Here is a 21,398-nt window from a genome sequence, read left to right as displayed (position 1 = left end):
TTGCATCCTCAAGGATACTAGTCAGATTCTTAACCTGCTGAGCCACAATGGGAGCTCCTATCGTTCAAAATTTTTTCACGAAGAAAATTACAGTCCCAGATAACTTCACTGGTGCATTCTCCCCAACATTTAAGAAAAAATACACCAGTCTTACACACACTCAGTGAATAGGTGGTGGGACTGTTCTCAACTCGTTTTATGACAGCAAACCCTGGGCAAGACAAAGAAAATGACAGACCACTCTTCTCTCATGAACATAGAGGCAAAAATCCTTAAGATATTGACAAATTGAATTCATCAATAAAAAAAAGATAATATAACCAAGTGGAATTTTAAAATGGAATATGAGATTTGTTGACATTAAGAAGAAAAAAAACCTGGGAGTTCCCGTTGTAGCTCGGTGATAATGAGCTCAACTAGTATCCATGAGGATTTGGGTTTGATTCCTGGCCTTGCTCAGTGGGTTAAAGGATGTGGCATTGCCATAAGCTGTGATCGCAGGTCACAGATGAGGCTCAGATCTGGAGTTGCTATGGCTGTGGTGTAGGCCTGCACTGCAGCTCCGATTTGACCCCTAGCCTGGGAATTTCCATATGTAGTGGGTTTGGCCCTAAAAAAATAAACAAAAAACAAAACACTGGAGTTCCTGCTATGGTGCGGTGGGTTAAGGATCCGGTATTGCCATAGCTGTGGTGTAGGTCACAGCTGTGGCTCGGATTCAGCTCCTCACTTTGGAGCAGGCACAGCTGAAAAGGAAGAAAACAAGCCCCACTAATTCACCACAATAACAAGAAAAATTACATCATCTCAAGAGAAGCAGTAGGAGTTCCTGTCATGGCTCAGTGGTTAATGAATCCGACTAGGAGGCGTGAGGTTGAGGGTTCGATCCCTGGCCTCGCTCAGTGGGTTAAGGATCCCATGTTGCCGTGAGCTGTGGTGTAGGTTGCAGATGCCCCTCTGATCCCGCGTTGCTGTGGCTCTGGCGCAGGCCGGCAGCTACAGCTCCGATTCGACCCCTAGCCTGGGAACCTCCACGTGCCGTGAGAGCGGCCCTGGAAAAGACGAAAAGAACAACAACAACAAAAAAGCTGTAAGAGCACCTGACGAAATTTAACGCCCACTTGTGATGACAACACTCAGCAAACACGGAATTGAGGGGTTTCCTCAATCCGATCAAGGTCTCTGCCCAAAAACCTAGTCGCCTTTATACTTGGTGAGGAAAGAGTGAAAGCTGTGCCTGCTGAGGTTCACAGCAAGGTGTGAGGTGTTTCCTCACCGTGCAGGACGTCCTGCCCAGGGCCATCGGCAGAGAACACAGAAAATAGAATCGAATAGCAGTATAGAAATAGCAAAGGGAGAAATGAAACCGTCCCTATTCACAGATGACACGATCGCGTATGCAGAAAACCCTACAGGATCTTAAGAATAAAGTTTTCAAGATACAGAGACATGTTAACCAAAGTGACATTGAAGTCCCATCCCGCAGAATATGTGAACTCCCATGACCTCATTTGGAAATAGGGTCTTTGCAGATATAACGGAAGGTGGTGCCATGCTGGATCGGGTTGGGCCTTAAGTCCAGTGACCAGTGTCCTTACAAGAGAAGGACCAGAAACAGGGAGAAGGCCATGTGAAGATGGACGCAGAGGTGGGCGTGATGTGCTTATGAGCCAAGGACCCCCAGAAGCCTGGAGTGAGATTTCTCCTCTCAGCCTCTGGAAGGAACCAGTCCTGTTGACCTGGATTTTGGATTTATAGCCTCCAGAACTGAGAGAATAAATTTATAAGCCACCGAGTTTGTGGCACCTTGTTATGAGAGCCCCAGGAAACTAAAGCGTAACAACTACTTAGTGTCTTGTCAAAAACATTAAATGCTTAGAGAAATGTTATCAAAAGTGTACAAAATCTCGGGAGTTCCCGTCGTGGCGCAGTGGTTAACAAATCCGACTGGGAACCATGAGGTTGCGGGTTCGATCCCTGGCCTTGCTCAGCGGGTTAAGGATCCGGCGTTGCTGTGGCTGTGGTGTAGGCCGGTGGCTACAGCTCTGATTAGACCCTTGGCCTGGGAACCTCCATATGCCGTGGGAGCGGCCCTAGAAAAGGCAAAACAAACCAAAACAAAACAAAAGCACAAAATCTCTTTACAATAAAAGCTACAAAATATTGCTGAGCGACATTCAGCAGCATACAACCAAGACATCAGGCATCACGTTCACACACAGGGACCCAGTGGTCTTAAGACATTGCTTCTTCCCAAACTGAAGTAGAGACTTAATCTCAGGCATAGTCCCAGTAGGACCAACTCCTTCCAAGTGAGACCCTTCCGTTCCCACCTTCTCAGCCTCCCGTGGCTCGTGTGTTAGGCGGCTCAATACAGTCCCGCCAGTCCGTCCGTCCACCCTCCCCGCTGCGTTTCTCTTCCCTGCGAGCCTTATCCTTGGTAGTTTCTAATAATACGCCATCAAGGTCCCAGCTATTTTCTTCCAGTTTGTTAACTGTATCCAGGCTCCGTTTCATCTTAGATTTTTTTCTGAAGACGTTTCCCTCGGGTCTCTCACATCTTCAGCTCTTTCATCGCGTTCACGGTTTCCTTTACTCCCTTGAGCCACTGGCTCACGAACGCGTGGAGGTTCCCGCCTGCAGCGTCGCCGTCTCTGGTTCTGTTCCGTCGCTGGCTGTCTCTCCTGGTGTTGGCACTTTCCTTCTTGGCACGGCCTGCTAACATCTGACTGGATTCCAACATGGTGAATTTTACTTTGCTCAGGACGGGATCGTTTTGCGTTGGACTTTGTCCTCGCCGGCCGGTGAGTTACTTAGGGCCGGCTGGACCCTTCTGAGGCTGGCATCGGTCAGCCTTACATTTGGTCCTGGGGTCAGGAGAACCCCTGCTAAGCTGATACCCTCTGAGGCGCCACAGCCGTGCCTGAGCGTCACCAGGCCTCCTGCCGGGTCGGTAGAAACAGCCTATTTCAGCCCTACTGCGTTCTGGTGGCTTTCCCCTGGACTCCCGGAATTTTACACCACGCAGGCAGGCACAGATCCGTAGATTCCAGGGGACTTGGCGATCTCAGCCCCATCCTGTCTGGAACCTGCCCCCCGAGCTCCAGCCACCCCAGATGCTGACCTCTGCTTCCTTTTTTTTCCCTTTTTATGGCCACACCCTCGACACACGTAAGTTCCCTGGCCAGGGACTGAATCCTGGCTGCAGAGGCGACCTGTGCTGCAGCGGCGGCAATGCCAGGATCCTTTGACTCACTGCTCTGGGCTGGGGATCAACCCTGCACCTCTGCAGGCTCCTGAGCCACTGCAGTCAGACTCTTAACCCCCTGTGCCAGTGTGAACTCCAGGCCTCTGCTTCCATAACTCAGCAATCCTGCCAGACTCCACCTCCACCCTGCCCTTCACTCAGAAAACACTGCCCCTGCTGCCTGTTGCAGCAGGCGAAACACCGTTGAAAAAATGTTCTTGGAATTCCTGTTATGGCTCAGGAGGTGAAGGATCTGACGTCTCTGTGAGGATGTGGGTTCAACCCCTGGCCTCATTCAGTGGGTCAAGGATCTGGCATTGCCACAGCTGCGGCGTAGATCACTGATTCGGCTCAATCTGATGTGGCCGTGGCTGTGGTGCGGGTCGCAGCTACAGCGCTGATTCGACCCCTAGCCTGGGAACCTCCACATGCTGTGGGAGTGGCCCTAGAAAAGGCAAAAAGACAAAAAACCAAAAACCAAAAACCAAAAACCCTCAACAAAAACCCCACACTTCAAAAGTGCTTGAAATGTCCTTTTGTGCTCTTTGCTCTTCGGTTTTAATGGTGGACCCAGCACAGACATTGATGGCCTGGGACCGTAAGGACAAAGCAGTCGGGTTACACGGGGTGAGCACTTAGGAGGTTTCATTTGTGTTTAAAACAGTAAAAGAAGTGTGAACTGTGGGTGCGTTTTTTTCTTCTTTTAAAAAATACATTAATGAAATTAAGAATGTTAGGAGTTCCCTGGGGGCTCAGTGGGTTATGACCTCGTGTTGTCACTGCGGTGGCTCAGGCTGGATCCCTGGCCCAGGAACTTCCGCTTGCTGTGGACATGAAAGAACGAAAATCCGTCCTGGTCTGTGCTATTTTGATTGTTTAATGGTACGTGTGTAGGCAAAATTCAATAAAAGAACGCTGTTTCTTTTCTGGCTGCCTACCTATCTAGCTTTATTTCCTCTGAAGATTACTCAGCAGTGTGATCTACATGAGGCTCCCCCAGAGGCTGACCCCGAGTGGGGGAGCGACCTCATCAGGAACCCGGGCCCCTGCTGACAGCGGCCCTGGTGCTGGGTGTCCTGCAGGCACACTGGGGCCTCGGTGTCCCCATTTGTGCACCTAGGGCCGGCCTCACACTTGGCCACAGCAACAAGTCACCTTAGATTCAGGGGCCTGAGTCCATCTGCTATTTTATTTCTCATGCTGCCCCTGAGGAAGGATCCAGAGGGCGGCGGGGTGGGTCCTGCGGGTGGAGCTTCCAGAGACCTGGGAGGGGTGAGGGCCGGTGCCCTGGGTGCCGTGGGGGTGGGGCCCCTCACCCGAGCCCCATCCGCAGTCCTGTGCGAAAACAGCCCGCCCTGGCCCTCTGCAGAGTCTGCCCCGAGCCCGGCCGGGAGGACCGTGGAGTCCGAGTCCCTGTCCCTCTGGAGGACGCTGCTCTGCCGAGGCTGAGGCCCGGCCTCGGTTTCACTGGATCACCTCCCGTCCAGCAAAAGCCCGCCCCCCTGGAACCCGCCCCCCCCCGCCTGCTGGTACCTCCTTTGCTCTCGAAAACCAACCGGCTCCCCCCGCCGCCCTCCAGGCCCCTCGGGGGCTCAGAGCCTGTCCCGGCCACACAGCATGAGGCCTTCTGTCCATGGCCTGACATCCCCCCGGGCCTCTGTGGCCCGTCCTCCCCAGGGCTCAGACCCGGGCCTGGGGGCCTTGCCTCCTCCCTGCGTCCGGCCGTCAGCATCCCGCCCCCCAGCCTGTCTCGGGCTCAGAGCCAGGCCACGCACACTCCCCACTCGGAAGGAAGCGGGGCCCTCGCCGCCGCCGCCCTTCTCAGGGACAAGCTGTATGGTTCTCTGCGCAGAGGCAGCTTCGCCAAGAGGCTGCGGTTCCTCCCGTCACTTCACCGTTAGCACCTTGTTACCAACTTACAACGGAGGAAGCATCTGCAGGCCTTCACTGTTTTGGAGAGGTTCCCCCCCAAACTGGAGGGGTACCTGCCTCTAAAGCCACTTGTGAGCCCTGCCCGCAACCCACTCCCCTCTGGCCTCCGCCCCCTCCCCCGGCCACCCGCTGCCCCTCTCGGCACTTACCGCTGCCCACTGACACCTGCTGAGGACCTGGTGACCTCCATCCCGGGCCTGGGCCCCTCTGGTGCTCCAAGGCCCCGGTGACCTGCTGACTGGAGGGCGGCGAGGGCATCGTGGGCTGTAAGCTGACGCGGGAGGTGCCCCAGGGCTGGCGGCCCGGGGTCCCCTGAAGCCCCCGGCCGCTCGCCCGCTCCGCCCGGACCCCGTCGCCATCCCGCCCGGCACAAAGCAAGCGGACCAGGTCTCCTGCTGTACTAATGTATTCCATCTTTCAAAAAGAAAGACATGATTTTAATATTACTTAACAATATGTTAAAAAGTAGCCAGGCAGGCCTCCGTGTTAAATCAGTCGGACTCTCTAACGGGCTGGATGGTGTGAGTACTGGGTGGGCGTGGTTTCGGACGTTCTCCTTCTGCGAGGGTCTTACACAAGCTGGCTACAAGTCAGGGGTCAGACACGGACAGCGCGACGTGTACACTCTCGACAGCGGACTGTGGAGGACGGGGAGCCCTGCCGCCCGGCCGCCTGGGGGGGACGCAGGGCACAGGGCTGAGGGCGGCGACGCCCCGCGGGGGCGGGAGGCGCACGGGGCGCGGTGCAGAGGCGACGGAGCCACGTGGTGATGCAAACGCGCCGCCGGTCGCAGCCCAGCCTCCGCGGCCGCGGCGGCGGAAGAGCTGGCGGAGCTTCGGTTCCGACCCGACGGCACAGCGCTACGGTCAAGGCGTCTCATCACAGACTACACGCACACGAGCTAACAACGCGGGTCGAGCAGCAGGTTCTCGGCCGGGAGGGGGAGGAGCGGCGGCCCCCGCGCTGCCCGGGGCGGGCACGGCAGCTCCGGGCCTGGCCCACCGCCCGCGCGCCCCTCTCCAGGCGGTCCTCGTTCAGTGGGCAGCGAAGGTGGCCTTTTTCAAGCTGAAGTTGGACCAGTTGATGGACAGTCTCTGTCGGGTCTGTCTAGCGGAATCCAAACAGAACCTGCAGGACAAGAAGCCAGAGAATCACGGAGGGAAAGGGCGCCCGCGGGCTCCTGGCCGCCGGAGGAGGCGGTCCTGCCTTCAGGACACTGGCCAGCACCCTGGACACCTCGGGGCCTTGCAGCCGCTTCTCTCCCTCAGGGCAGCTGCCCCAAGGAAGCTCGTGACGAGCCCGCCTGAGAACGGGGTGGGGTGGGGGGCTGCCCTCCCTCGGCCGCCAAGGCCCAGCTGAGCGTGACCTGAAGCACAACTGTGTGCGGGGACACCACTTCCACGCTGCCCCCTCCCGATCCTTCAGCACCCGGGATCGATCCCAAACCGCAGGCGGGACCTGCCTCCCAGGCACTGATGGCCGATTTTTATGGACAGACGGACGGATACAGACACACATACACACAGACTTTGTTTTTTGCCTTTTTGTTTTCTGTCGCACCCTCGGCACATGGAGGTTCCCAGGCTGGGGGTTGAATCAGAGCTGCAGCCGCCGGCCTACACCACAGCCACAGCCACGCAGGATCCAAGCCGCGTCTGCGACCCACACCACAGTTCACGGCAACACCGGATCCTTAACCCATTGAGCGAGGCCATGGATCGAACCTGCAATCTCATGGATACTAGTCGGGTTCTTAACCTGCTGAGCTAGGATGGTAATTCCCAATTTCTGTGTTAAATGAAAGAAAGAACATCTTTCAAAAACTTTTCCTCTGCAGCGTCTCTGAAGTTCTCGGCCTTCTAGCACTAACCTGGGCGGCAGGAACTTGAATGAAGCCTGAAAATGCTATCGATATCTCTTGCCCCACCCACTGTGAAAACTCAGAAAGTTATTAAAACACAGGGACGCTGGTGCCCAGACACAGACCTGTAAAAACACAGTGACCTGTTCAGAAAGACTCTGAACTTGGGTCCCTGCCTCACCCCAGACTCGAGATGGGTTGAGATTTGAAGTGTCACACGCAAACCTTTTACTTTGAAGTATAGGTGATATCTTTCTGACTTCAGAACAGGAAAAGATTTGAAATACCAACCATAAAATAAAAGGTTGATGAATTAAGTAACATTAAAACCGACAATTAGGAGTTCCCGTCGTGGCTCGGTGGTTAACGAACCCAACTAGGAACCATGAGGTTGCGGGTTCGATCTCTGGCCTTGCAAAGTGGGTTAAGGATCCAGGGTTGCCCTGAGCTGTGGTGTAGGTCGCAGACGAGGCTCGGATCCTGAGTTGCTGTGGCTGTGGTGTAGCCCGGCGGCTACAGCTCTGATTTGACCCCTAGCCTGGGAACCTCCATATGCCGCGGGAGCAGCCCTAGAAAAGGCAAAAAGACCAAAAAAAAAAAAAAAAAAAAAAAAAAAAAAAAACCCAAAAAACCCGACAATTAGCTTTAAAGAAAGTGAGCACACACTACTTGCAGCACACCACGCAAGGCTGGTAGGCAGCTGTGCAACATCACAGGACAGTAGAAGGGAACGCAGGTGGCTGACACGTGGGCCGACGAAGCGCCCGTCACGGGACATGCGAGCCGTCAACTGTGGGTCCCGGGCCCGACCAGCGCTGGGGAGCAGCCAGGTCGCCTGCCAGACCAGGTCAAGCCGCCCTGGCAGAGAGTCTGGATCTTGTAAAGTCACCTTCCACGCAACCCAGCACACGGCCCCGCCAGGCCCAGGCGCAGTGAGGTGTGTTCTTACGGCTGCAGCCGTGGACACCTACGGCTTCGAGGAGGGATTGCACACGGTGCTCGTGAGGAAGCGACGTGCACCAACACGGTAAAGCTGCTTCCGGGTTCAGAAGCACCGCAAGCCAGTGCCGAGGACGCCCGGAGGAGCAAAGGGCTGCGAGGACGGCTGAGCACAGAGGCTGGGACGGTGGCTGCCCCTGGGGCTGGCAGCGTGGGCTTTCTTGACTAGGAGTGGTTACCTGTGGACACGTGTCCTGCACAACGGGTGTGAGTGTGCGTGACCCAGTCCACAGCTGACAACGCCAGGGGCTGGGAGCCGGTGATCCAGCTCCCGCCGGGCCCTGTGCTGCGAGGCCCGGTGGGAGGCTTGCTGTGGTTCAGGCTGCAGCTCTTCTCTGCGCGGCTTGGAGCAGGGCAAGGGCTGGTGGGGGCCGGTGGAGGCTGCTGCCAGAGTGGAGGGGAGCCAGGAGAGGCAGCGCTGGAAACTTCAGAAGCTTTAAAGGCAGCATCGCCAGGGCTCGGGGTTTGAGCAAGGGACCCGGACTCCGGAGGGGGCCGGGGGCTTCGTCCGCCCGGACAGAATCCACGGACGAGCAGCACCCACGACTGTGGTGAAACGACTTAACCAGTTTAAGCAAAACCCCCTTCATATCACCTGCTGGAGCCTTTGTGACCTGCCTGCTCTTCTAGGGGGATATCAGAATCCTTTTTTTTGTCTTTTTCGCTAAATGTAACACAGGCAGAAGCGCGAATGAAACGCATGTAAGATCTAACGATGGTTACAAGGCACACACGTGCATCACCTGCCAAGCTGGGGACACTGCCAGCGCCCAGGTGACGCCTGCCCGGGGTCTTTTCTTGTCACGGCCTCCCTCCCCTCAGCTGACCACTGTCCTGGGGTTTTGGGGGTTGTCTCCCTGCCTTTCTTTCCCTTTTTTTTTTTTTTTTCTTTTTGCCTTTTCTAGGGCCGCTTCCGCGGCATGTGGAGGTTCCCAGGCTTGGGGTCTAATGGGAGCTGTAGCCGCCGGCCTACACCACAGCCACAGCAACGCGGGATCTGAGCCGAATCTGCAACCTACACCACAGCTCACAGCAACACCGGATCCTTGGCCCACTGAGCGAGGCCAGGGACGGAACCCGCAACCTCACAGTTCCTAGTCGAATTCGTTAACCACTGCGCCATGACGGGAGCTCCTCCCCGCCTGTCTTTACAGCCTTAACCCCCACGTATGTGGCCGAAGAGCGGACTCCACGTCTCGAAGCGCGCGCTCCTGAGGCGGCGTCTCCACCGTAAGCTGCCCTCGTGCCCGGCTGGTGCGGAGGGCCGGGAACCCAGCGACTCCCTCCGGACACAGGACAGCTCCCCGGGCCCCCCAGGTCTCCTTGCTGCCGCGGCCCCGACGAATGTGTCTGCTGTCACCACCGCTCAAGCTGCGTGTCGGCGTCGGGCCTAAGAGTAGCCTCCAGGGGTGCGTGTCAGGCCTGGGTTCTGGCACCAGCCGCTGCTTCCGAGGGTCTGACGCCTGGCTTGCGACTGCTGAGCAGCGGCCTCTGGCTGGAGAGGGACCTTTTATCTGCTCTTCTGCGGGGCCGTTTGGGTTGCTCCCAGCTTGGGCTACAAACAAGACTCCCAGGAACATTCAGGAATGAGTCTCTGGGCACACACACTGCTCTCCCGCGGACTTCTGGGCAGAGCCCTAGGAGCGGAGCTGCCGGCCTCAGGTGGGCACGTTATGCAAGGTCCTTTATTCTGCCTGCTTGAAGCATCCCGTGAGCTGGGTATCACGTCCATTCCAGGCGCCGTCCGCGAGACGCGCCCACCTGCAGACGGCTCCCGTCCTCCCTGCACCGTCCCTCCTGTGACTGAAGCACAAGCTGTCCACCCCAGCGGGTTTCAGAAACACCGTGTTAAGCTCCACAAAACCCTCCTTGGCTTTTATATGTACTTGGCAAGCGTCTGGTGTGGCTCAAAGGTGCTAATTCTGTAGCAGCACCTCGTGGCCCGGGTCCTCAGAGCTCTTGCACGAGGCTCGTTGGGTGTACGCGTGCACACTGCACGCTGCGGCGCTGAAGCGCCGTCTTCATTTACACCACACGTGTGAATCACTGACGGTGCAGAGGGAAACCGCAGGACTTCGTACGCGTCTCCCACAGCCAGGCTCCTGCTGAGCGGTCCAGGCGCTCCTCCGCAGGTTCGCATGCGCTCGATCAGACCGTCTGTAAGTGGACCTGCCTCTCCTCCTTCCCACTCCTTGTGCCTTTGGCTCCTGCCCGGGCCCACCATGCGCACCAGGAACCGCAGTTTAAAGCTGGACAGAAGTGGGATCAGAGAGCTTCTCTGTTTTGCACCTGTTTCCACATCGTTCCATTTCCGGAAATGTTTTTGGTAAATCATGCAGACTTCTTTTCTTTCTTGGTAAATCCCTCTTTTCAGGTTAAACGTGTCTCCTTCTGTTGCTAGTGACTGTTTTTCTTCCTTCCTTCTTTTGTAAATGGCCACACCCGCAGTGTACGGACGTTCCCAGGCTGGGGATCAAACCCAGGGCACAGCCGAGTGGGATCCTTTACCCACTGCACTGGGCCAGGGATCGAACCCACACCACAGCAGCGACCTGAGTGACACCACCAAGTCCTTCACCTGATGAGCCACCAGGAACGCCTGATAATCCATTAAGGAGCTGGTGCTGTCACCTCTGTGTCAGGGGTTTGGTCCCTGGCCCAGGAACTTCCACGTTCTGCAGAAGCAGCCAAAAAAAGCATATTCATGAGAGAAACAAATCTGCAATTTTTCATTTTTTCTGGTATTGTTTTTGGCAGATTTGGGTACCAACATTTTATGTCTCTCATAAAAAGAAGCGGGGAGCTCTCCTTTCATCGCTCTGGTAGAAGCAACAAGACTGAGCGACCTGGTCTTGGAAATTCCGGGAGAATTCTCGGTGAAGTGGTCAGAATGCAGTTTTCTCACTGGGGAGACAGAACTGCTGCTTTAATCTAAAGTCAGGGGACCATTCAGGTTGTTTTCTTTTTTAACGATTTTTACTTTCTCCGTTAGAGCTGGTCTACGGTGTTGTCAATTTCTACTGTACAGCAAAGTGACCCAGTCACACACATACATTCTTTTTCTCACATTATCCTCCATCGTCTTCCATCCAGGTTATTTTTTTATTAGGTTAGTTTAGTAATGTATTCACAAAATCAAAGAAACCCTTTAAGCTATGGAAAGTTCCAAAAACACACAAAAACAGAGCATGGTAAAATGAACAAAGCCTTCATCCAACTTTTGCTAATTGTCAGTATTTTGTTTCTTCCGCCATCTAATTATGGTATTTTGGGGCATCTCCCCCCGCCCCCGACCGTGCCCGAGGCGTGTGGACGTTCCGGCCAGGGATCAAACCCGGGCCACAGCAGTGACAATGCTGGCACCTTAACCCTCTGCACGAGAGGGTTCCTCTCCAGTTTTTTTTTTTTTTTAGCTCTTTTTGGGTTTTGATATTTTTCCTTCTACTGATGAGCAATCTATATGCCCTGTTTCTCTTCTTTTACTGCTTTTGGTCTTGAAACTGTCTGACCCACTCGGCTGAAAGCCTGAACCAGAGAGGACCCTCGGCTCTGGAGATTTCACAGCTGACTCGCACGTGAATGCCGTTCAGGACTGGGATGCTTTGAAACACACCGTCGTTTAGACAGTAACCTAGACTCAGCCGTCTCTTTTTCATTCCTTCCTGCGTGTCAGACCCCCCTTCCGAGACGGATGTCCTTCTCTTAAGTGTAAGGTTAGCTGTTTCCTTTTAAACAAGTCTCTCTGTAGCAGGCACCTGCAGTTCTCTTTATTACGGGAACAACGGTTGCAGTTTTGTGGGATACGTAATCACAGGCTGGGGACCTTCTCTCTGCACTAAACGTCGCCCGCGGTCCCGCGTTCACGTGCTGGGTCCAGGAAGGGAGTTGGGTCTGTTTAGCCTGTCGACACGACGTGCGTGGTGCTTTCGAGCTGGGAGCTTCACGCTTCCCTTCAGCTCTGTGGACGCCTCCGCGTCTTGCCTCTCCGTTTTCTCTCAGCGGGGCTGCGCACCTAGCCCTCCTCCTCCTGCAGCTTCTATCCTCCGTACATCTTGTGGCCTTCTGGGTGCGTTCTTCAGACACACCCTGCAGTTGGTTAACTCTTTCCTCGGCAGAGTCTCGTCTGTCACCTATTTCCTGAGGTCTCGATTTTAGTAAGTGTAGGTTTCGCTTCTAGATTTTTGCTGTTTTTCCTAAGTCTTGTTTGTAAGGTCATGCCTGATGTTAAGGTGGGTGAATCCTACAAGTCTACCTGGGGGGAGATGTCACCCGAGAAATGCCCCTAATTCTGTCCCCTGCTCCCCAGAAGCCAGCTCAGGGCAAACTGTGAGGAACCCCAGTAATTCAGCTCTAGGTTCTTCTGGACTTTGGACAGAAGCCTCCGCGGCGTCTCCGAATGGCAAGTCCATTTCCCCGTTCATATCTTTATCCGTTTCTTTTTATGCCTTCACAAATAGAAGGTGTGTAACGGGCACCCTTACCGTTATTTTTTAATCTCAAAGAATAACTTGTAATGTTTCACCGAAGTATAACAATTATTGTATTTCATGGATACTTTTTATCATGTTAAGCATGTGCCCTTCAGTTACGAGGTTTACTATGAATGAATGTGTATCTCTAGCAAAGGCTTTGCTTCATGTACTAAATTTAAAACGGACACACACATTATACAGCGAATGTATATAACTTGCAGAAACACTGAGAATTTTACGATCTTTCAGGTCTGAATGACTTTCTCCACTGCAGAGTGCTTCTTTGGTGAGCGTGGGTGTACGCGCGTGTGTGTTATTTGAAACAAAGCGGTTAGAGTTCTCCGAAGAAAGAACAAGGAGCTTTAAAGCAAACTCCTCCTGCCACGACCCATACAGTAGATGATACGGAACACGTGACGACACGTCTTACTAAATGCGTACTCACCAAGTCCGCTTACCAGGAGCAAAGTATCGAAAACGGCACTTTTCTCCTGAAAGCACGTCCTATCGTGGGCCCCAGTGCCAGCCAGCGCACATCAGGTCAGCGTGGAGGCTTGTGAGAAGCCAGATGCTGGGCCCGAGTTCCCAGGTGGTGCTGCTGGTCCAGGACCAGTGCGAGGCCCACTGCAGGGAGCCAGTCCACACACGCGGGGGAGGGGGACGGGGTCGGGGAGGGGGAGGCGGCCGCGAGCTCAGGTGCGGGCGGGCACGCGGGGTGAGCAGGAAGCCGTCCCAACCTCAGAGGCAGGACATTTACCTTTTGAAATATTCCACTTCCCGCTCCGTCTCATCCATGTCCACGCTGTCCAGGTCGATGTCTTTAGGCAGAAAGACGTCATCTGTACAACGAGAGACAGTCAGTCACGACAGGAGGCCACCTCTCGCCAGAAGAGACCAGCACACCTGCTTTGCTTTCATTTCGACCCTCGGCCAAAGGCGGGCCGGTCTCTCACGCGCAGTGAACCCCCGGTCCCTGGAGCCTGGAAGCGCCCGCGTGCGAGCAAAGGAACCCCTGCCTCAGGCCCGGAGGAGACCCGCCTGTGGCCACCCGGGCCTCTGCCGCCCATCGACGGGACTCCGCCCACGGGACAGCCCTGGAGAAGGTTCCCGGACACCTAGGTCTGTCCTACGTCCTGCTGCAGGGAGGGGGGGAGTGGGGGGGGAAGGGCCACGGCTTCAGCACGGACGCCGTGTCTGGGCCCAGGTCGCAGGCGGCCCTCTGGCATTCAGTTAACACAAGCAGCATCCCAGAGACTTCGGCGCCAGAGGCTCCCTTAGGGCACAGCCGGCTGCCCTGCTGCAGTGGCAGGTGGCCACGGCCACGGCTCTGCCCAAGGCCCGCCCCCTCGCCCTGTCCCCACCGGAGCGTGGCAAGCTTCCGGAGTCTTTAATACAGACCCCTTTCCTCCCATCGCTGGACTCGCGCAGCAGCTCACCAGGGCCTGGTCCACCGACATGCGGCAGCTGGCGCCCCCGGGACTCCCAGCGCCTGATGGGCGCCCTCACACACCTCTGAGGACCTGTGTGACCGCGGCCCCGCCGCACAGACAAGCCCGGCCGCTGTACCCGCGGTTTCCACCACCTGGATGCCAACGCCACGCAACCGCCTCCCTGAGCTGCACGTCCGTAAAGGCCCAGCTCCATCAGCCCCTCGCCAGGCATCCGGCCCCCAACACAGGCAACGCCGGCCTCCTTGTGATCTGCGGCAGCCGCGCTTTTTCTGACAGTGGCCTGGAAACGACCTTCCCACCTGCTCCTGACACTCCATCACTCCTGTCGTCCTGCTGGGTGGGTTCCTGTCTCTACCCCACTGCTGCTGCCTCTGTGCCCCGGCAGGCTCCTTGGTGCAGGCATCCGGCTGCACGGAGGCGCCCTCACACCACGGCCCCCAGCCGAGTCCCCCCACCCCCAAGGCACCCTGGACGCCTGTGGGCAGACATGGCTCGGAGGCCCCGGTCAAGGACGATGACGCGGCAGGAAGGCCGAGGTGGGGTAGGGTGTTTACAGACCTAAAGAAAGCCCACCCAAGCGGCCCTTCCACTGGCAGCTCCAGCCCCAAACACGGAGCACGCGCGTCTGCAGAGAGGCTGGCTCGATGCAGTGACTCCTAACCCTTTTTCTGGTTGGAAATGACGATCAGGATTAAAAATCTCGGCGTAAGAAAAAAATGGGTCAGAACATACCCAGACCCCGAATCAGCCATGTCACACAGAACCCGTAGTGCCAGGAGTGGAAAGTGTGAGCTAAGAACGCCACGCCAGGCCGGGCTGTCTGTGCAGAAGGGGACGAAGGCGTCGCCGCACCCTGCCCGTCTGCACGGGCGCGAGGGCTCCGTCCCCCGGTCCCTACATGAGCACGAACGCATCCACTGGGCACCTACAGACACGCGTGGGCCGGCCGGCAGAAATACGGCAGCTGGAGTTCCCGTCGTGGCGCAGTGGTTAACGAATCCGACTAGGAACCATGAGGTTGCGGGTTCGGTCCCTGGCCTTGCTCAGTGGGTTAAGGATCCGGCATTGCCGTGAGCTGTGGTATGGGTCACAGATGTGGCTCGGATCCCGCGTTGCTGTGGCTCTGGCGTAGGCCGGTGGCTACAGCTCCGATTGGACCCCTGGCCTGGGAACCTCCATATGCTTTTCTTGAGCCGTAGGAGCGGCTCAAGAAAAGGCAAAACGACAAAAAAAGAAAAAGAAAAAGAAATTCGGCAGCTGAGCCACAGGAAGAGAGGAGTTCCCGCTGTGGCACAGCAGGTTAAGGAACTGGTGTTGCTGCAGCTACAGATCCCTGGCTCAGGAACTTCCACCTGCCATGTGTGGCTGACAAAGGAAAAAGAACCGGGAAGAGAAGGGATAGCAAAGGAGGGCGGCGAGGACAGGCCAGCAGGTGGCCGTCAGAGTCTTCACCGGAGCAGGGATGGGCTCCGAGGAGGAGTGCAGAGGGAGGCACGAAACCACCAAAGCTCCCAACACCGGAGGTACTTAGAGACAAAAGAGCAAAGAAAACACCTCCCTTAGAAAAAGAACCAGCCAGCGGAAAACACAGCTAATAACGGTGAGATGATGGCAGGGTTGAGACCAGCCTCACGGGTGCATCCACACATGCAGACGGGCTCACCCACATCTGGGTACAAGTGTCACCTGCAGGATGCAGGTGTCCACACTGCGTGCCAGGGAAGGGCCTAAAACCAAGCGCCTCAGGAAGGCCGAGGACAGAGGTGCCCCCACCCCGCCCCGGCAAACAAACAGGGCGAAGGGGCGGCCTCACCATCTGAGACCGAGGAGAACTCAGGCCAGAAGCATGGAACACACAGAGGGGGCATTTTAAAATAGCAAACGCCAGGCCTCAGTAAGATGTTTGTTAGGAGTAGTGTGGGACAAGCGACACAGAGACCGCCTTCAGAAAATAAACCTAAGGAGACACAAGAAAACACAGCGAGAAACTCAGTAATAAGTCACAGAATAGAGGAGCTCCTGCTGTGGCTCAGTGGGTTAAGGACCTGACAGTGTCTCTGTGAGGATACAGGTTCAACCCCCGGTCCTGCTCAGTGGGTTAAGGATTCGGTGTTGCCATGAGCTGTGGTGTAGGTTGCAGATGCTGCTTGGATCCAGCATTGCTGTGGCTGTGGTGTAGGCCTGCCGCTGTAGTTCTGATTCGACCCCTAGCCTGGCCTGGCAACTTCCATATGCTGCAGATGCAGTTGTAAAGAGAGAGAGAGAGAAGAAAAAAAAAAAAAAAAAAAGGCTCTCCCACCTGGAAACCTAAAAGCCACCTATTAAATTACTGGGTGAAAGAGGAAAAAAATTCACATGGAAATTAGTGAATTTCTAAACAGGAAACCAAATGGAAACATTATCAGACACTACAGGATATACTTAAAAGAATGATCAGAGAAAAATTCTAAGTGCTAGATAAACACTCTGACCAACAGAAAGGGAGGAGTGAAAAGAAATGACCTCAGTCCCCAAATCAGAAAGTTGGAAACAAACCACCAAGTGAAACAAAAGCACAGGAAAACACGTTGAAAGTAGAAATTAAAGAGGTAGAGGAAAGAACAACAGTAAAACCCTAATGAATAAATCAAGAGCCTGGCTTTTGAAAACATTAGATAACCTTTGAGTCAAAGAGAATATGGAGAAAGAAAGTACAAATATACAAAATAAGAAAGGACACGAGGACGGGGAAGTGTGATAGGCGGGGAAGCCGGCAGGCGGGACAACCGGCTACAGAGCCAGCTTCGCCGACACTAACCTCGGTGGAGACGAAATACTCCAACTGACCAGCTCCCTCGGAGGAAAGAGAGTGTCCCCAGGAAACAACCCCGCAGAAAGGCTCAGGCCGGGGGCTGCCCAGGAGCGTCCCCTCGAGCCATTCACGCCGAGACAGTCCCAACGGAGGTGACCTGCTCCAGAATACCAAAGAACATGGAAAACCTCTTCTGATTCTTTCTGAAGTCTAACAGGTCTGAGAAGAAAACCCCTGACACAATTCAACACCCGCTCCTGACACAACACCTAAGGACGGCAGCAACCGCTGGGTATTTTCTTACCACGTTAAAATACATAAACCTTACCCTAAAGCCAGATCGTAATGTGGAAACCAGACTTCTCCGTTCAGTTCAAGAATGATGCAAGGAAACAAGGGAAAATAAGAGCCCTAGGAACCGGAAAAGCAGAAGTGCTTCTCCACCTGCAAACCGACGACAGAGCACCTGGCATGCCCCGGCGACGCAACGAGACAGTGAAACAGGAGAGCGGGGCGGGCGATGCCAGGCTGGGACACAGAGCTCGGGAACGTTCACACGCCCGGGGACAACGGGACAAGGGGACCAGCCGGCGGGAGCGCAGGGCGAGCCCACACGCCGCTTAGGATTTCCTAACAGCCGCATGAAGCGTTAGAAAGGAACACGGGGAAGTAAGTTGGTCACATTCGTTTCGCTTAAGCAAATGCACCCAGAAGACCAGCATTTGACAGGCGATGGAGCGGAGACGTACACGAGACAGTTTCCCTTCCTTTCTTCATGCTAGGTTGTGCCCCTCGGTTTGCACCACCCACATTTCCGTGGCCCGCGCTGGACGGCACAGAGTTAGAAGGTAGAACGGAAGCAAAATCCGCTGAAATGAAAACCAAGGAGGATTAAGAACTTAGACTAAGCTTAAGAGTAAATGCGAAAAACTTAGGGGAGAAAACTTAAAGCAATCCTGAGAGACAAAGCAGACTGGAACAAACGGGAAACTCCCTGTTCTCGGGAAGGACCGCCAACATCGCGGAGACAGCCACTCTCCCTAAACTGATGTACAAATTGAATGCAGCACCAGTGAGGACAGCAAAAGGTCTGCTTTCTTTTTTTTTTTAAAGGGAGCTGGGTGTGTTGATACCAACGTTCACATGAGGCTATAAACATGAAAGAAGGAGCTCCTGCTGGGCCGCTTTGGTGCCGTGGGACTGGCAGCGGGACTGGAGCGCTGGTACACAGGTTTGATCCCCAGCCTGGCACAGTGGGCTAAGGATCCAGCACTGCCGCAGCTGCAGCTTAGATCGAAGCCATGGCTCGGATCTGATCCCTGGTCCGGGAACTCCATATGCCACAGGGCGGCCCCAAATGAAAGAAGGAAAAAAAAAGAATATAAACATGAAAGAAGAGTCAGGCAAACACTGAGAAAGAAAGGCTGTGAGGAGAAGAGCCTCTAAGTCATCAAAAGGCGTAGAGCCTCTAAGTAGCCGCCTCATGCTCCCGTGGCACCCAAAGAAACAGAGGGCAAGAGAACAGGACTTCCAGACCAGACCCGGGACCACAGGGGAACTCGGGGTGGGGCCGGGGCCGTCCGTAAGGTCCCTGCACCCGCAGCTGCCGGGCTGGGACAACCGGGCAACCCCTTGGAAAAAGATGACACTGGTGTCACGCATCTCACGATTCACAGGTGTCATCTCTACACGCGCGCGTCTCAGGAGCTAAGTGGGAACGTGAAGGCACACGGGCGCCAGGAGAGAGCGCGGGCGCGTCCCCGTCAACCTTGGCCTGAGGCTTTCCAACCCCCAGTTAAAGTCCAGAGGCAGGACGAGACCAGCGCACGGACCGAATAGAGGGAAAGGAAAGCTTGTGCGGGGCTGAAAAGCATCATAAACACGGTCAGAAAGCACTGACGCCCGCGAGGATGTCGCTGAAGCTCGTAACCCAGTTCAAAAGGCCGACATCCGCGATTTGCAAAGAACTCTTAAAAATGGAAGGAAAACACTAACTAAAAACCTCATTTAAAAAAGCGAAAATTTACAAAAAAGATAAAGTCCTTAAACACAGGACCTCGCTATAATTAGAAAAACATGCAAAAGAAAACTACGGAAATAAGTTCGCTTAACAGATGGGTTCCAGGCACACGTAAAGCCTGAACACAGGACGTGCAAAGCAGGTCTGGAGAGCTGGGCGGTACCAGCACACTCTGTGTGCCCGGCCCTCCAAGCCAGCGCTCCTGGGGCTACTCCTGCACTGTGCCCTCACGCCAGAGGGCACCGCGTGTGACGGCGAACCAGGGAGCCAGCGACCTAGATGGCACGCAGGGCGCGGGGCCGTTCGCCTGAGACCGTGGATGCACGGGGAGGGCCCGCAGAAGCCAGGAGGGGAGCGGCCGAAGGCAGAGCCACCTCTGACCGGCTCCCTTTCTGTGTGCACATCTGGGAAGGGAAGGAGGCCCAGCGGGGACGGGGCCACAGGGAGCAGAGGCCCTGCGGTGGGGCTGCGGTTGTCCGTGGGAGCTCAGGGACTTGACCGCAGAAAGGAGGTGCAGAAAGACACAGCCGCGTGCGGGGGACCCCCGAGCGTGTGCAGCTGAGGGCCCAGGAGCAAAGCAGCGGCACCGCGCCGAGGGCTCCCAAGGCCATTCTCCACCACGAAGCGCCTGGGCAGCGCAGAGCTGGCACAAGCCCGGGGCGTCTCACTTTGCCAGGAGGCAGGCGTGTTCCGAGAACGAGGGGGTGGAGGGGCCTCCCGCTGACTCAGTCTGGGGGCAGCAGAGCTGCGAGTGCAGGGCTCCACCCCACGGCGCAGAGGGAGAGCCCAGACCTCCTCTCGGGTGGATGATGAGAGGGATGAGAAGCACGCGGCGGAGAAGGCAAGGCCTTCCCACCGGAAGCGAGAAACACAGAATCCACTTGGCACATGACGAGGTAATAACAGTCCGGGTGAAAACTGCCCACAACCAGCAGACGAATGTTTGATAAAACGTAAGAGACCCGCCCCCACGAGACACAGTGTTAGCGAAGGTCAGAGGTCATCCTGATGGCGGGGGACCTTCTGGCGCAGCACCTGCTAACGAGCTCCTATGGTCTCCGGGGCGTTGGCACCAACATGCACAACCTGAATCTGGCTGCGATGAGACGGCACCAAACAGGCATGATTCTGAATAGTAACTGATTCTAAAAAGCAGACGGGCTGCAGAGGTCGGAGAGTGAGGAGCTGACCCGCTGAAGGAGACGAGACCTACGGCCTGCGGCCCCGCGCTGGATCCCGCGTCCGGAGAGTCAGCGTCCTCCTCCAAAGAGCGTTACAGGGCGGACGGAGAGTCAGGGGACTGGGGGGTGGGGGGAGAGACGCCCTGAGGACGGCGACGCCCGAGGACCGCTTGGGCACCGCTCCCGACTGGGCCCGCGTTTGGCAGGAGGGGCCTCGTTTTGAGGAGACGCCCACCAGGGCGGTGGAGGTCAAAGGCCCCGACCGAAGCCACTCTCACTCGGCCCAGAAAGGCCGCCCGGAGGGACAAAGCGGGTGCGGGGATGTGCGCACCCCTTTCATGCTCTCTCTTGCAGGGCTTTAGGAAGTCTGAAATCACCCCAGAGCAGCCAAACACAGCAACAAGGGCCGCGTGTCCCTCGAGGGGGGCGGGGGGAGGCCACAGAAAGCACAAGCCACGCGGCGGCCGCCCCCGCCCCCAGGCCTGCGGGGACCAGAGACACGGGCCCGGGGCGCCCCAGACGGCAGGCCGTGCCCCGCCCCGCCCCGCCCCGTATTTACCGATGGAGCTGCTGGCTCTGTCCCCCTTCTTCTTCTTGCTTTTCCTGGCCTTGCCCTTGGGCTGCGGGGAGTCGGCGGGCACCGGCTTGCTGCTGGGTGGCTGCTCGGCAGGCGCGGGCTCGGCGGGGCCCGGGCTGGACTTCTCCTCCCTGACGTGGTTCAGCGGCTTCCTGTTGTTGTTGTTGCTGTTGGCCTTCCTGTCCTCCCTCCTGTGCTCGGCCAGGGGGGTGAGGTCCAGCACTCTGGCCTTGGGCTCAGCCTGGGGCTGGGGCTGGGGCCGGGGCCGGGCCGGGGCCTCTGAGGCCCTGGGGGCTCCACGGGCTTCCTCGCTGGCTCGCTGCAGGCCTTGCTGGCCGGCTTCAGCTTCTGCTTGCCGTTTCCCTCCCGGTGCTGGTGCATCACGTTCAGGAGGAAGGACAGCGGCTCCTGCTGCTTCCCACCGACCCCCTTCGGGAGGAGGAGCTTGGAGTCTCTGGCGTCCGCGGGGTCGCTGGCGTCCCCGTCGGCCCCAGGCCCCCGCCCCGGCCCGGGCTCTGTGTGGTCCGCGTGTCTGGAGGGGGAGCGAGATGAGGTGTCTGGGTCTTGCACTGGCTCCAGGGAGCCGTTGTGGATGTTCTCAGAGTTGGGCAAAGACTCTGTGGCTGCCTGGAAACTTCTAGCAAGCATGTCCAACTTGGGACAGTCCTTACTCGGCCTCTCCTTCTTCTTCTTCTTCACGGCCCTCAGCTTCTGAAGCTCCTGCAGCCGCTCCAACTCCTCCTCCTCCTCCCGCCGCTGCTCCTCGCGGAGGTGCAGGTGCTCCCGGGCCCGGGCCTCCGCTTCCAGCCGCGCCTTCTCCTCCAGCTGAGCATGCGAAAAGAAAAGGCACCGTAAGACAAGAGTGCT

The 21,398-nt window shown here is 56.4% G+C and overlaps 1 protein-coding gene across 1 annotated transcript in view; it reads right to left on the bottom strand.

Moving 5' to 3' along the window:
* FAM193A (family with sequence similarity 193 member A) overlaps nucleotides 5,570–21,398 on the bottom strand; it is a 135,494-nt gene continuing 119,665 nt past the window's right edge. Inside the window, 4 exon segments of the mRNA XM_021100934.1 lie at nucleotides 5,570–6,307; nucleotides 13,269–13,350; nucleotides 20,514–20,819; nucleotides 20,822–21,356. Coding sequence (XP_020956593.1) covers nucleotides 6,214–6,307; nucleotides 13,269–13,350; nucleotides 20,514–20,819; nucleotides 20,822–21,356 — 1,017 coding nt within the window. The 3' untranslated portion in view covers nucleotides 5,570–6,213.

Source organism: Sus scrofa, chromosome 8, assembly GCF_000003025.6.
Source record: "Sus scrofa isolate TJ Tabasco breed Duroc chromosome 8, Sscrofa11.1, whole genome shotgun sequence".
NCBI lineage: Eukaryota > Metazoa > Chordata > Mammalia > Artiodactyla > Suidae > Sus > Sus scrofa.
Note: the sequence above shows the minus strand (reverse complement) of the source record. Positions and strands in the feature narration are given on the sequence as shown.